The 16694-nt window shown below is 40.5% G+C and overlaps 1 protein-coding gene across 2 annotated transcripts in view; it reads right to left on the minus strand.

Annotated features, from left to right (window-relative positions):
- Positions 1–513: 513 nt before the first annotated feature.
- Positions 514–16694, minus strand: part of PAWR (pro-apoptotic WT1 regulator) — a 125775-nt gene continuing 109594 nt past the window's right edge. For both annotated transcript variants that reach the window (XM_075932346.1, XM_075932341.1), the window contains exons 6-7: positions 15724–15828; positions 514–8005 (exon numbers count right to left, since the gene is read on the minus strand). In XM_075932346.1, the coding sequence (XP_075788461.1) occupies positions 7919–8005; positions 15724–15828 (192 nt within the window). In that variant the 3' untranslated portion in view covers positions 514–7918. The remainder of the gene's footprint in view (positions 8006–15723; positions 15829–16694) is intronic.

The raw sequence follows: 16694 nt of genomic DNA on the forward strand, positions 1-16694 counted from the left end.
CAAGCAGGACATGTGGGGCTGCTGGCTGGGAGCCACCTAGCTAAATGTATTTACCAAATTCTTGGAATGCCACTCCATAAAAAACTATTGCCCACCCTGCTCTAAGACCTTCAGCCAAGCAAAAGAGCTGGACTAACAGCTATAGAAAAAAGCCATTTCCATTTCTCCTTACTGAAGGTTAGTCATAATTTCAATCTGTGAAGGTGAAATGGGGTCTAGGGTAAAAGAAGAGCCAAGTAGAAGGCTACAGTTGGAGATGGAAGGTGTCCTGATGTAAAGAGATTAGATGCAACCATACATAGAGAAGACTGTAGTTAGATTTGAATTTACACTTCGTTTTCAGTCTATAGGTCCTTAGTGTAATTTCAGACTAAAAATAATGAAACTACAATAGCAATTTACATATAATAAAATCTGGAAAGTTTTCATCAAGTCTTAGTTAATGTATTTGGTATTAATTGTTAAGTTGTATAGTATTATTTCTCTTTGAACATATTCAAGAACAAACTCTGATTAGAAAGTATTTTGTTTTTATTTGGACAAAAAAAGTACACAGTTTTTATTGGTAGATTAATTCAGGTATCTTACCTGCAACAGTAAATTCTCAATACCTTTTAAAACAAATGTTACCACAAAATATGAAACTAGACAATGTTCAAAATAGTTCTTTATAACTAAGTAATGATTCAATGTTTTAAATACATGTAACAGCTATATTTTAAAATGACTGTACATAAATTTTAATTGGATTACGACTGACATTTTAAAGTGAAAAATGTAGTGGGTATTGCCTTCTTCCACCCACCCACCACATTGAACCACAACCCTGAACAGAACACCAAAAGAGACAAGAATAAAAGCAACAAGAATAAATTAGCAGAATAATGTACATCTGTTGCAACATAAGGAGAAAGACCTACATTGTGATATGGAAAAAGTTATTGTAAGTTAACACACTTTAAAATAATGACTTGGTACAGTAGCTTCATAGTTACATCATTTGTGTCCAGCATGCATATTATAAATGGTTCTACATAAAGGCTTAAAGGCAGAAGTGATGTCAACACATGTATTGATACCAAAATTGACTGGGAGTATAAGTATAGTGGTATGGAAATTTTCTTTTACCGCTTCAAGTTAACTGACAGCATCCAGTAGTCAATTTGTTTATTTTTTTACTATTGGTAGGAATGCTATAATAAAATGTTTAAGTTGGAAAACATTCTTATGCTTTCCTTTCCATTACCTGATTAAGACTGTGAATTTACTGCATGTGTAGGTATCTACACATACAGGTCCACAGTGCACCTCTTCTCTGGCCTCCAGCACAGCAAGCCATAGAAATTTCCTGACAATTTGTTGAAACTGGAGCCTCTCTTTCAGAAAAAGCCACACTACTTAAAAATTGCCAGTTCTAGAGAATCTACCACAACCCTTGCTAAATTGTTCCAATAGTTAATTACCATCATTGTTAACATTTTAAAGGTTATTTCTCATCTGAATGAGTTGGAAAAAACCCCTCTTTGCTCTGGCAGTTCTACCCCATGACAAAGGCTATTTTACTTGCTGGTGATGCCAGCTGTCTAGATTATTATTTCATACTGATGAAAATGCATTGATATAACTGACATCTTCATGAGAAGTCTTTGAACTCAAGAAATACTGAGAGGCAAATACAAGATAGTTATACCTACATTTAAAAGTAAATTTGCTTCATCTGTGTCCCCCATTACCACTTCTCTACTTGGCTGCTATTATGAAATTATTTTCCTATTTTGTAGGAAAAAAAGCCTACATCTCTATACCAGCAGTGCCTTTTACAAAGTAATGAAATCTCCTGCCTTCCCCACTGACCTCTCTTACAACTGCACAATTTCCATGTTATCTGTATATTAAGTAAACCAAAACACAACTCAATACAAATTAAAAGCAGCTCTATTGAACTATATTAAAATCTCTTTATTTTATGGAATGAGGTTTATGCCAGTCATTTTCACTTTAGCTAGTTCTCAGCATAAGTAATTGAGAAACAAATTGCTAAATTATCAGCTATCACTTTATTTCCTGTTTCTAAGCTATATATTCCAAAATGGATACATTTGTTATCAATTAATTCATCTCCCCAAACCGCCTAAATTCAATGTCCATCTGAAGAAAAAAATTACAATTTATGTTTCTAAATGTGTGATCCAAAACCTGGTTACAGAAAGGAAAAACTTCTGGCTTTTAAGACATAAGAACCAATTTTCAAATATAGGCTGCGTTTCTCGGGTTAAAAAGACCCTCGAGTAATGTTAAAGTTTAAGGATGACAGATAAATTATTTTGAAAATTAAAAAGCTGTTTTGATTATTTTAAAAGGTTATAAATCTTTATGCACTATTAATTTCCTGCCTTCAGAAAAAACCCAAAAACATTAATGTACACTGTTCACGGTCAGTATCTCCACATGCTATTTTAAGTTTAAGGTCTTGGGACATATCTGCTAATCAACAGAACTTGACAGTCATAGTGGTACTACAAAAACCTCTTAATGCATCATCAAGATAATACAAATTAATGCCTGGCAGCTCATCCATTATGGAATATATCATGTGGCATTCATTATGAAAATAAGATAAAGGCAATTTCTTCCCTGTTAATTTTATTAATCGCCTACACAAACATCTGTTAAAGTTTCCCAAGGCAACTAGGTTTACAGTATTTTTTTAAATAAATTTTCAGTGTGTGTAGTTTGGTCCCATTTTTAAGAGATGAAAGTACAGAAATCTCACAAATTTACTTGAACAACATCAGAACATTAGTGAACCCAAAACCTCTTGCACATTGTCACCTTACTACAAAAATATCCAGATTGTTTTTTAAAACTTACACCTTTCCCAAATGAGGGAGGTTTTCACTTCAAGAACTATTCAGATATTACTCAATTTCAATGTCCCTAATGTTTTAAATCGCCCACATTTACATTAATTCCGAGCAATCCAGCAATAAGTAGTTAGGTAGGAGAAAGTAAACAAACTGTAAAGGGTCAACAAAAAAGTCCTTCTGCTAGAGTAGTTGGAAGCTTGTTGTATCTTAAGAGACCCTAAGATAAAAAGGTAATAGCAAGACAAATATTAGCAGTCTAAGTACTGAATCATTTTTTATAGTAAGAGACTACCAAACTTCTGCCAAGAGACTGATATTACAGAAAATTACCATAAACTATTGCAGTAGTTGAAATACTTTTCCTCAGAAATATTTAAGATCTATAGAACTGTCAGCTAAAGAGTGTTATGGTGCAGTTTGTGAGAACATTAAGATCATGCAACGTATGACGTGTATTTATACAGATCCAGCTTTCTGCCTGAACTCCCTTAATTTGTATTAAGGCACCACACTAAATGAAGGCACTGTTCTAGAGCAGAAGTGCTGTCATTTTGGAGGGAGGGATAGCTCAGTGGTTTGAGCATTAGCCTGTTAAACCCAGGGCTGTGAGTTCAATCCTTGTGGAGGTCATTTGGGGCAAAAATTTGTCAGGGATGGTACTTGGTCCTGCTGTGAGGGCAGGGGACTGGACTTGATGACCTTTCCAGTTCTAGGAAATAGGCAATCTCTATTAATTTATTTAAATTTTCAACCATTCTAGAATTTGGACTTCAGAAGTTCCCAGGAAAGTCTATTGTAAATACATCTCCCATACCATTAAAAAAAAAAACTCCCTCAAATTTAACATGTGTCAAAGTGAAAAACAATGTGAACTTCAACTATTCTTTTTCACAAAAATAATGGTTAATTTATGAAGAGGTAATGACAAAAAAAAATCCATTTGTTTTGTTGTTCTTTCATGGGCTAAACACACACAATTATCTAAACAACATGAAAGACAAACCAATAAACTACTCTGCTGAGAAGGAAAGCTCAGAATAGTAAGGGACCAATATGGCTCCCTCAAATAGCTCTTTAATGACCTAAAAATCAAAAGAAAAACCTATTAAAAAATGGAAACCTGAAGAATTAATTGAGTAAGAAAAGAATAGCACAAGCATATAGGCTTAGGCACAAAATGAGCTACACCTGACAAGGGACATAAGACAATAAGAGGTATTATAAATACACAGGAAACAAGAGAAAATGGAAATAAAATGTAGGTTCTCTAGTTAGCAGGGAATGAGAGCTAATAACAGACATCAAGAAAACTGAAGTGTTTAATGCCTATTTTATATCAGTCAAAGGGTGAGAGGTCCCAGAAGAGAGAAAAACATAATACCAAAGGGGAACAAAGAGGATCCCGGTAATTTTTGGCCAATAAGTATAACTTCAATACCTGGAAAATATTGGAACTAATTATTAAGCAATTCCTATGCACACTGAGGCTAATAGGGTTAAGTAATAGCTAGCCTAGATTTGTAAAGAACAAATCATGCCTAACCAATCAAATATAGTTGTTTGACAGGGTTACTGACTTAATGGAGTGGGGAAGAGTTGTAGATATGATACAACTTAATTTTAATAAGGCTTTTAAAAATCCCACAGGACATTCTCATGATTAAATTAAGGAAATGTAACCTAGATAAAGTTTTTATAAGTTGAGTTCACAGTTGATTGAAAAAATAATAATCCAAAGAGTAGTTATCAATTATTGGTTGTTAAACGGTGGGGACATATTTAATAGGATCTTGTAGGGGTCTGTCCTGGATCTGATAATAGTCAAAATTTTCTTTAATGACTTTGATAAAGAAGTGGAGTATATTTTACAAATCTGCAGATACCAAGTTGGGAGGAGTTGGAGATAAGAATTAAAATTCTAAATGACCTTCAACTGGAACATTAGTATGATAAAGTAAAGACATGTGCCAAATGTACACTTGGGAAGAAAAAAAATCAAATACACAACTACAAAATAGGGAATATTTGGGTAGGCACTTTTGAAAAGTATCTGGGGGCTTAGTGGATCACAAATGACTAAGTCAACAATTTCATGCAGGCTACGTCTAGACTGTCGCTTTTTAGCAGAAAAAGGTATGCAAATTATGCTCTGCAACTTGCGTGCCTTTTTCCGTTAGTTCTGTCGGAAGAGGCATTTCCGAAATTTAGCCCATCTACACCGGGCTAAATTTTGGAAAAACCTCCTCTTTCAGAAGAGCCCTTCATCATGAAACAAGGAAGACAAGGTTTCCGAAAGAGTGCATCTGCTCTTCTGCAAAAAATGTCAGAAGAGCAGACACGTTCTCTGGTTGCGACAGAGTTTTTCTGTGATACTTGGTGTCCCGGAAAAACTCCATAGTCTAGACATAGCTGCAGTTGTGAAAAATGCTATTATGTGGCGCCTTAACAGGTATACTACATTTAAGACATAGAAGGTGACTGTCCCACTTTACTCATTGGTAAGACCTCAGCTGGAATACTGTGTCCAGTGTGGTACCCAGAACTTTAAGAAATAAGTTGACAAACTGGAAAAGGTCTAGTGGACAGCAACCAAAATTTTAAAAGATTCTGAAAATTTGACCTTTGAAGAAAGGTTAATATAATGGGAATGTTTAGTTTTGAGAAAAGACACATGATGGGTGACCTAATATTGCAGTCTGTAACACATTTGAATACCGTTATAACAAGGATGGTTATCAAATGCTTTGTGTCCCACAGAAAATAGAACAAGCAGCAATGGGCTTTAACTGTAGCAAGAAAATTTAGGTTTGATGCAAGGAAATACTTTCTAACTATAAAGATAGTCAAGCACTGGAATAAGCCCCAAGGGAAGCTGTAGAATCAATCACTGGATGGCTTTTTTTGGACAGGTCCAACGCACAATTTTCAGGGATAATGTAACTATATTTGGTCTTATTACCGCACAGGGATGACTTCCTGAGATCCCTCCCAGGCCTACAGTTTCTGTGATTCTATGTGAAATATAGTTTAGAAATATCTACTTTATAATAGTGCTTATATCTAATGGCTTGTCTAGACTACACCTAAGTTCCAAAAGAGGATATGCAAATTCCCACGGAATTTGCATATCCTTTTTCAGAACTTTGGCGTAGTCTAGACATAGTCTAACATTATAGTCTCTATGTTCACAGTATGACATTAAGCATCTAATCCTCTTGGTAATGCATCAAATATAAATTTGGAAGGTCACTCTGCAAGGTCTTAAGTTTTGCCTGTAGATTAAATGGAGAGAGAAAGCTAGATGCTATTTCAAAGAAAGTTTCAATGTTATGTTTCAGATCTACTAAGCCCACTTAAATGTGTGAATATTATATCAAGATTTGCCCCTTATATGTTTAAATTTCCAATTTTGTAAAAGTGATCAAATGAAGTACTTACTGCTGATACAGATTACTGCTCACTTGTGCAAACGAAAATGTAATATGCAGTACTACTTAAGCATTCAACCTCTTTTCTCTCGTCAGAATATAAAACATGGCAGGGTAACGTGTTCAATATTCAGAACAAAACCAAAAGCTTCCAATTTAGAATGATAATTCCCGGATTTGAAAATTCAAGAATTCCTTAGTCTCATTAAAGAATATTTAATTCAAAATGGAAGCTATGGGTAAATCTTTTTTAGATGGCCATCATTATGTATTAATGTTATCTTTGTATTTCAAGGCAACAAAAACTGTAGCTACACTACTTGGTACAATTTTCAAACTGTATATTTCTGTATATTTGCTTTATGAGAGGAAGAATTGTCAATGTCAGGAAGGTTTTATATCTGATTTTGTAACTTAACAAACTTACATATTTGTGCAAATCAGGGGTGAGTTGTGCCCTACCAAGAAAAATCCAAGCATGAATTTCAGTCTAGCCAAGAAGTTTTAGGCCAGAATTATTTGGGACTGAAAACAGTGGTTTATACATCATGAAAGTGTCATCTTCCACTAAAAACAGTATGAGCACATTGCCCTAAGTGGTTAAAATAAACTGTATATGCAAGCTTTAATTTTCATGCACATTATTGGTAACCAAGTCTGAATGTTTTTACTGTATGTTGCATACTTCATGCTTTTCAAGGGCCTAAATAATTTATGAAACTTCCATTTTATACATTAGCAAACAAGCTGTATCACAGCTTAAAAACCCCTTGAAACTCACATTTATTATAAGCACTAAATATTTCAAATAGGTATATTTAAACATAATTGTGTTCTAATATTCTCGCAAAATGAAAGCTCCAGGCTTTGTTTATATTCTCAACAAACAAAACAAACTTACTGTAGGATAGTAAACTTGCATTTCATTGCTAATGCACAACTTAGACATTCACAAAACAAGTTAATGTTGGTAACTACGGGTGGTTTATTGATTTTTTTTTTTTTAATAAAAACTTTTCCTCGAGACAACTGTACAGAAAAAAATTGCTAAGTCAATCACTGTCAATCTTTCAGAGTAAAAAATGCTCAACATACAAGATTTCTATTTTAGAAGTACTCAATCAGTAAAATGTTACACATCAATAATAAGGCATCTACACTTAGCAGTAGAAACTAAATGCATATATCTCCCCAAATATATATTTTGGATCTGTGTAAACAAAGCTTATTATTGCTTCATTTCACTCAAGAAAAAAAATATACACCCAACATGACCAAAAGTGATCCTGGTGCTCTGATTTTTAAATGACTATAACCAGATTATAGATAGTCAGAAGACAATACAACCACCATGAATTTAATGTTTTTGTAAGGTGTCACAATTGTTAATTATTCTTGGTGTGAAAGTTTGGGTTACAAATACCCAAAGAAGTTGATGTCATTTTCTTGAATGAAAAAGAATGCATTATGAAAATAAACATCCATCTGGTTTCCTAGTAATAAATATAAAGACGTGGTTATTTTAGTAACCTGTAACACAGGAAGTATTACTATAGTATTGACTTTAACATTCAATCAGTAGTGTTTAAATCTCTCTCTCTTCTCCATTGAGATGTGAATCTTCTACCTTGTCAGCTGTCCAACAACTTTTAAGAGGGTCTTATTTTCCTGCTTTAATTGCTCATTTTCATCCTCTATATCATCTAGGTCCTTTGGAAGGAAAAAAACAACATGATTTCAGGATGCAGAAATGGATTCTTAAAACTAGTCATTTAAAAGTCCTGGAATTTAAGAGATTAACACATGAAACCAAGTGATTATAGAACAAAGAGACAGGAAGAGTTATAGTTTCACAGCATCTTTATTTAAGAGGATTAATGAAGCAAAGAAAAAACTGGTAAAAATTCACAATTTTCCAATGCAAGTGTCATGGCAAACCAACTATTCATTTCACATTCCCAGATGATAAGCATCCTTAAAAATATATATACAATAACAAAAGAGTAAAAAGCAACTTGGTACATGCCTTGAACTCATTAGAGCAGGGCTACTCAACTTTGGAAGCTCCAGGAACCATAATGATACTCCTAGCACATGCCAAGGGCCGCAACTTAAGCGTGGTTGTATATGCAGGCAAATATATAGGTAAATATAAGAAAATAGCTTCTTTCACACTGATGGGCATGGATACAAAGATTAAGGCAAGACTACACAACATAGGCCCCATTTATGTCAGTTCTGCTGATATTAATAAAATGCAATATTTACCTGATTTCCACCCATATCACAGCACTTAACAAGAAATGACAGTCCAAGAATTTAACTACTAAAACGCATATCAACAGAAGACCATTATATTGACTAGCCATTGTGGAGCATGTTCAAAGGATCCCACCAATGGGCTGCGTGTTGAGCCCCCTAAAAACAGTGGGCCGCAAAGAAACAGGCCATGTGTTGAGTAGCCCTGCATTAGAGCATGGTGAAAGACCACTTTGCAGGGTGAGCCCAGTCCTCAAGTCCCCCTGTAGCCCAGGCCCAGTCCGTTCCAGCCCAGCTTTCCATTCTGAAAACCTAATTTGCAATGCCTAGAGCAGTGTTTCCCAATTTTATTTGGCTGAAGAACCCTTTTCAGCTTTTCAGAATTTCAAGGAACCCCTAGGTGTGTCAACCAAAAAAAAAGGGGGGAGGGGTGAGAGAGAAAATTCCCACCAATGCATGAAAATCACATTCCTGCCCTGAGCCCCCCCCCCCCCCCAACCCTCCTTCCTTGAGGCCTCATCCGCTCTGTTCCCCTCCTCTCCATCACTGGCTATCCCCATCCCTTATACACTCTCACTAGGTTGAGACAGGAGGTGTGGGATGGGAACGAGGGACTTGGAGGTGGGAAGGGGTGAGAAGTACAAGCTCTGGGAGGGAATTTGGAAGCAGGAGAAGGGGATGTTGGCTTGGGGAGGGGGCTCCAGGCTGGGGAGTGTTGGGCTCAGGTGGAAGGCTGGGATGCTGAGCAAGCCAGGGCTTGTGGATGTGAGGGTGCAGGAGTTTGGGCTGGATATGTGAGGGACTCAGGGCAAGATTGTGAGTATGATGGGCTCAGGACACAGATTTATGATGTGTGGATGGTGCAGCAGTGTTGTGCAGAAGACTGAGGATGTGGGATGCAGGAGTTTGGGGATGTAAGAAGCTCAGGACAGGGGGTACCAGCGTATGATAGGCTCAGATTTGGGGCCAGGTGGTGCAGGAGTGTTATGATGCTGCAGTGAGATTGGGGTTTGAACCCAACTGGGGGCTTGTTGGCCTGGCTTCATTTTTAAATAAAATATTATGTCAAACTCAAAAGTTTTTAACATTGTCTTTATTTATGAGAGGGGTGAGGAACCTGTTTTGAGTCAGTTGGGGCCACACAAGTGAGATGCAAAATAACCCTCCATAAACCCCCAAGCCTCACTAATGTGGTCCGAAATGTGCTGGTGGGGGGCAGGGGACAGAGTGAAAGTGGGTGCTCGTGCTGGGGAGAGGGTGCTGCTGGGTGGAAGGATGCTGGCTCAGGTGGCAGAGTGCTGGGGTCAAGGACATGGTCCTGCTGGGCACTAGGGTGACTGGCAGGGTGCTGGAGCCAGGACCAGGGTGGTGCTGAGTCCTGGGGTGTGAGGCAGGGTGCTGGGGCCAGGACAGGGAGGGGCCTTGGGTAGGAGTTGAACCTCCCTGATCTGACACCCTCTGGACCTGACTGGTCCCAGATGAGGGATTTTTGGACCAGGGGAGGTCATTTCAGGGCTCCTGGTTCCCCCCTCCTCCCCCCCACTAGGCTTCTTTGCACCTCTATCCCCTGCAACCCAACTGAGCTGCCCACCCCTGCTGGTTCCCTGCACCTCCCCCAAAACCATCCCCCACAATCCAAGGGAGTGCAGCACCAGTTCCCTGCAGCCCCTCACAGCCCAGCTGAGCTGCCCGTCTGTTCCGTATGCCCTTCCCCATCCACCTCAGCCCAGCTGAGCCCGGCACTGGTTCCCTGCATGCCTTCCCCAAAGCACAGCTGAGCCCTGTTTCCCTGCACCTCCCCCAAGCCCCGCAAAACTGCTGAGCCAAGCGCCGATTCCCTGCCCCTCCCTCCCCTTGAGTCTAGCCCCGGTTCCCAGCACCTTCCTCCTCCTGCAGCCACTCTGAGCTCCCCACACACACACTCCCACCCCGCAGCCCAGCCCAGCTCCCCGGACCTCCCCACTCTGCAGCCCAGCTGAGCTCAATTTCCCTGCACCTTCCCCCAAACCATGCAGACATGCTGAGCCAGTGCTGATTCCCTGCGCCTGCCTCCCTCTCACCCTCCCCTTGGCTGGCACGATCTTGTGCAAAAACTTGCTTCCCGTCTACACTGGCCGTGTGTTCTTGTGTCTACACTGGCACGATCTTGTGCAAAAACTTGCTTCCCGTCTACACTGGCCGTGTGTTCTTGTGTCTACACTGGCACGATCTTGTGCAAAAACTTGCTTCCCGTCTACACTGGCCGTGTGTTCTTGCGCAAGTAAACTGACGTTCTCATGTATGAAATCAGGGCTTCTTGCACAAGAACTATGATGCTCCCACTCTGGAATAAGCCCTTTGCGCAACAGTTCTTGTGCAAGAGGCCAGTGGGGACAGGCAATGTGAATTTCTTGCGCAAGAAAGCCCTATGGCTAAAATGGCCATCGACACTTTCTTGGGCAAGAGAGCATCCACACTGCCATAGATGCCCTTGTACAAAAGCACAGCTTGCAAGTACTGAGTTCATGTGGCTTGTTTGGATGTGCCACTGTGGCACCCAAGTTATTAATAAATATTTTTAAAACTTTACCTTTTCTCTATGCTGCCATGTCTCCTCCCCTTGTTCCATCAGCTCCTCTGGTGCCTGCTGCCCTCCAACCCATCACCCTCCTCTGCTGTCCTGACTCCTGCCCTTCTCACTGCCCTCAGCCTTCCTGAGACCTGCTCCCCTCCACCAGCCCTTCTCTCCTCCCCTCTGATCATGTAAGCTACCCCTCCTCATCCCCTCTTCTAACATTTCCCTGTACAAACCTGCCCTGCATCTCTCCTCTGGTGCTGGTCTCTCCCCTGCAGGTGTCTGCTCTTCTGCTTCACCCCCAGAATCCCCTGGCACTTGCATCTTCTCTTACTCCTGCACCCTCCTGGTGCCTCCCCCTTCTCTCACTGCCCCTACCTCCTTTGCCCTCTTTTTCCTCGATGCCCACCCCCTCACCATCCTCTGCCCTCATTCCTCTCATGCCCCTCTGTGCCCTCACACATGACTTGCTTCATCCCGGCCTTCCTCATGCCTACCCCTTCTTTCAGACCTTCTCCCAGTACCTCCCTCTCCAGCCCCCAATGCCCTTACCCTCTCCCTCCCAGCATCACCCTGTCCCCCTCCCACTGACACCTCCTCTCCTGCCTTTTTCCTCATTGTCTGCACTTGGCCCCCTGGAATTACTCTCCTCTACCCTGTCCCTTTGGTGCCTTCCTCTCTCTTCCCTCCCCCTCCACACAAGCCCCTTCCTCTCCCAGCCCTTCCCCTACCTTCTGCCTTCCACTTTGCGGGGCTGGAGTCTGCGCTCCGTCCCCGGACTCCGAACCCACAACTCAGCTGTGCGGCGCAACGCAGCGCCCAGCAGTTTTAAAATCCTGGGCCGTGACGTTACGTCACGCCCAAGCGTCTCCCCGCCCACCGGTTTGAACACACCGTGCAGGGCAGCAGCAGCCGGCAAGGGGGAGCACAGTGAAGGTTGCGCACAGCAGGGACGGGCCAGGTACGGGGCTGGGGGAGAGATGCTCTGGGCCGGGGTGGGATGACGCATGGTGGTGGGGGGGGCTGCTCCTGCTCCAAATATTGGTGGAGCATGGGCACCATGAGCCCATACAACTCGCCGCCCATGCCTCTGCTTGCTAGCCAGCTCCCTCTCTCTTTCAGAGGGGGCGGGGGAGTACCGGCTCCTCGCGGAACCCCTAGTTTCGCTTCCGGGGAACCCCAGGGTTCCCCGGAGCACCAATTGGGAAACACTGGCCTACAGTGAGAAGCTGGGCCCAGCCCCATGGGACAAGAGCCATAGGAACTGCCAATATGGGATGAGGGCCCCCCTTTATGCTTTTGGGGGGATTTTTTTGTGTTACTTTACATTTGTGAAACGCAGGGTCCTTGGCTATTGGTGCTTTTGCTCACAACAGTGAGCTAGTACTGTGTAGCCACATACAGCTTATGAGCATAGAGAAGCACATTAAATTTTACATTTTTCTTAAATTCATCTGTTGTCAGAGGCTTATGAAAAGTATTTTTACTCAACACTTTAAATTCTCATCTTCTATTAGAAAAAAATAGTTGAAAATCCATATCTTGTCCTCTTTGGCATTCTGATTGAAGCTAGATGGCATGAAAATCAATTAGAATTCCTTTTTTTTGAGCAGAAGGTGAGTTTAAGGGAATCAGAGAACAGCAGGGTTCACAGAAGGAGCAGTTTGAAATAACCACTTTCTCTGTTGCCACCCTTCCTTCCTTCTTACCCCAATACTCTGCCTATCATTCTTCTGTCTCTCTCACCAGCTTGCCTCTTATTACTCCCTTGCATCTCCTCCTGCACTCAAGTTGAACTGAAAAGCAGCCCAGCTGCTAGAGTCACCAGTACCTAGGGTGTTTTTCCAATTCAATTTTTACTGTAGGACAAAGGAAAAGAGAAGTGGAAGGAGAAGGGGAAAGCCAGCAAAGTTACTTGGTGAGAGAGAAAAAGAGGTAGATGGTGGAAGTTCAGAGGAGAAAAACCAGAGATGATCAGAGGTTTCTGTTTCCCTTACAATGAAAGCATATAAAATCCTTGCAATAATTATAACAGATGGAAGGAGGAGATAAAAAGGTGGTTACAGATAATCCACTCCATTTCCAAAGTTTTAAAACATATACTTACAAAATGATTATATACAGGGCTTGCCAAACCGCAGCAAGCCCTGCTCGCCAGCTGCGCTGTCCGGCGATCTGCACATGCACAGATCGCCCGAATCCGGTTCTTCTGGGTTGCAATCTACTCGCCACGGGCGAGTAGATTGCATTATTTGTCGAGCTCTGATTATATATGAATTAGCCTGTTTCTTTTGTTTCTGGGAGTAGGTACTTTAGCAGGGAAGGGAAGTAATTTTTGATGGTGGGACACTCAAAGAATTTGGTAAGTGGTCAAAGGCTACGCCCGTTCATGATATTAATGAAGTGGGTGCAGGATCAAGGGCAGAGGTTAGGTGCAGAAGGCATCTGAAGGTAGGGAACTGGGATGCAAGAGGTAGTGTGGAGACTGGAGGGAGTTTGGGTAAAGGAGGGTGTTGGGACCTAGAGTAGGATACTCGGGTGCAGAAGAGGGGACAGTGTCTTGGAGTGGTTATGGGTGCAGTAGACAATTCTGACCTGGCAGAGGGGCACAGAAGGAGGTGCAGGGACTGGGAAAGGATTGTGACAAGAGTGCAGAGGGTTTGTGACCGGGGCAGAAAGCTGGATTATGGGAGTAAGTGGTGTGCCAATGGCAGGCTCCCAGTCTGTGATGCCCCCAGACACTGCTTAAAGGGGCTGGCAGGCCATATTTGGTGGCTTGGCAGGCCAGATTCAGCCTCTGGGCAGTATTTTGCTCACCCCTGTGCTTAGGTGTGCTATCAGTAAAAAAGCGCCAGCCAACCAAAACAGCTTTGTCAGGCAAGGCAAAGGTACTTAAGTGTGGCTTTGAGTACTATGTAGCATACATTAAAGATTAGCAGAATGTGTTACATGCCTAACAAAAATATCAACTTTTTGACATCTAAATACTATACAGCTGGCTTTCTGGAACAGTTGATACTTATTTGTTCTGAAGACACACATGAACCAAACATTTAATTATGCATGTATTAGGATAAAAATATTCATTTGTATTAATAGGTAAAAAAAGCACATTATTTTAATTAACCACCAGAGACATTGCTTTTTCTATTGTAGAGGCCAAGACAGCAACATATGTACTGAGAACAAACAGCTGTAAAGAATAATGTAAACCTTTTCAATAAAATGGTTGAAGAGCAGCTTCTGGTATTTATAATTTTATGCTTAATTTTGCTGCTGCCTCCAATTATATATTGTAACTAAATGGTAGATGACTGAATTATATTGAAACAATGGTTCAAAAGCCATCAAACAAAAATACTTGAGATTTACTCAAAAAAACATTGTGGAATGTTTATAGTACAGAAATAACATTCCAAGGATTACTGTAAGTACGAGCTCTTTGAAAACAATCCAGTAATAACTACTGATTATAGTTCAAATATCTAAAGAAATAATGGATGCCTACATGTAGGTGACTTGGCACTTAAGAACTTAAAGTTCTTTAATAAAAAAAATACATTCTTAAATTAAAATTATTATTTAAAAATGGCAGAGAAGTGCAGACTTCAGATAACAAAATGACAGGTGACTGAACAACTGATTAAAGTATCAGATTGCAAATACTCTCTGAATATATTCGCTCCAAACACACATATAACTACAGTGACTATTCAGCAAAGTCACACATGACCAACTCTAAATTATTTCAAAGTTCAACTATGACAAATACTTTAATGTCTTCAGATATCTCTACTAGGACCTTTACATAATTATTCTCCCTTCTTTTAAAAGATAGCAGAAGTTCATCAAACATCTGAAGCAAACATCTTTCCTATTAGAGACTCTAGTCGGAAGACTGCCTACAGCCAGTTCTATAGCTCCTTCCTAGCTTGTGGGGTGAAAGTCTTGCAGACAGACTGACGTAGCTAAGAGCTTACATTACTCTCCGAAAAATTGGACAGTCTCTGGGTATCTGAACCCAGAAAGGTGCTGAGTGGAAAGGGACACCTCTTGAACAGTAGTCTCTCAGCTTTGAGATATACCCTCATGAGTATGGGAATGTGCGTTAGGATGAAAAGATCCCTAAAGGTGCAAAATATTATTAAAAACCTAAACTAAAATCTTATTGAAAATACAATACATCTGCCTAAGAAAAGTATTGGGAGACCGAAGTTCCCAGTGAACTGGGTCAAAGTCAAACAGAAAGGACCAGGAGCCTCATTATTGTGATTGGAGGTAACTAAGATGGTTAAGCCTTGCTCTCCCCATTTTTATAGCTTCTCAGAATTTTCAGAACAGCAAGAGGGATATGCAGGGACTCTAGTGGCATTTAGACTCTAGAGGCTTCTAGACATTTCTTCTGGTACTGATGTAACCCTGGCACATTAGTGGGAATGAGTAGGTGCCACTTGAAGAAATAAGTCTATTAAATCTTAGCTGAAAAGTTAAGTACAAATAAATACCTAATTCCCTCCTTACCTTGGCCTGGAAAATTTAGAGAGAGGGTGGGGGCAAAGAGAAGAGATAGGACAACTGAAAGCTTTTCTCATCCTTCTGTAATACATGTACTTACTCTGTTTAATAAATCAATTTCTTCCTTCAATTTCCCAATTTGATCCTCTTTGTCCTGTGTCATCCTCAATAATCTTACATTTTCTTGCCTCTCCTTGGCTAGTTCCTGCGAAAGACACAAATTAAGTCTCAAACTTAATGTTCTTCCAGCACCCTTAAAAATTAAGTTGAAAAGGGACAGCTCTCGCATATCTTACTTAGGAAAATTTTGCTTCTTACCTGAAATTTCTTTTTTTTCCCCCAGATAGCCAGGCTAACAAATCCTGCAATGGGTCTTCAAGCCCTTATAAGTCCAGGAGGCCAAGTAGGCCTGTTAGTCAGAGATCTGGGGTAAAATTTTGCCCCTAAAGAGCCTACTAGAGTGATGACCGCCAAAGCTGACCTTTTAACTGATTAATTTCTAACTTTAGCCCTGATCCTATAATGGGTTATGAAACAGGGCCCAAATCAGATATGAAAATTGATGTGTCAACCCCTAAAGTAGTACAGAGCGCTTTTCAGAGGCAGAATTTAGCTACAATATATGACCAAGGACTACTTGGCCTCCTTGACTAAAACTGCCTGAAGACCTATTCTAGATCCTGTGGGCCTGAATACCAAGATGTAGGAAACATGTGTCATATATGAAGCTTCAGTTACTGAAAAAACTATTAAAACATTTCCCTTTCTTCCCATCTTTCTTGTAGTTAGACTTATTTGGGAAGAAGCCAATTTTGGAAGGGAGTGATTACAAAGCAATTTCAGTTAACTCAAGGATTCTGTAATTTTTAAACAAATATATAAAGTTTTACTCCCATCCTTTCTAGAAGAAAGATCTCCCAAAAACAATATCTTTATTTAGCAACTTTCATCTAAAAGTATTGAAAAGTATTTGGTAGGGTATATTACAAGGATCCCTTCACAGAGAACATGGGACATCAGAAATATGATACAAATGCTCAGGAAAATATCTTCAAGGGATTAGTTTATGTT

The sequence above is a fragment of the Pelodiscus sinensis genome, chromosome 1, assembly GCF_049634645.1.
Source record: "Pelodiscus sinensis isolate JC-2024 chromosome 1, ASM4963464v1, whole genome shotgun sequence".
NCBI classification, from domain to species: Eukaryota; Metazoa; Chordata; order Testudines; family Trionychidae; genus Pelodiscus; species Pelodiscus sinensis.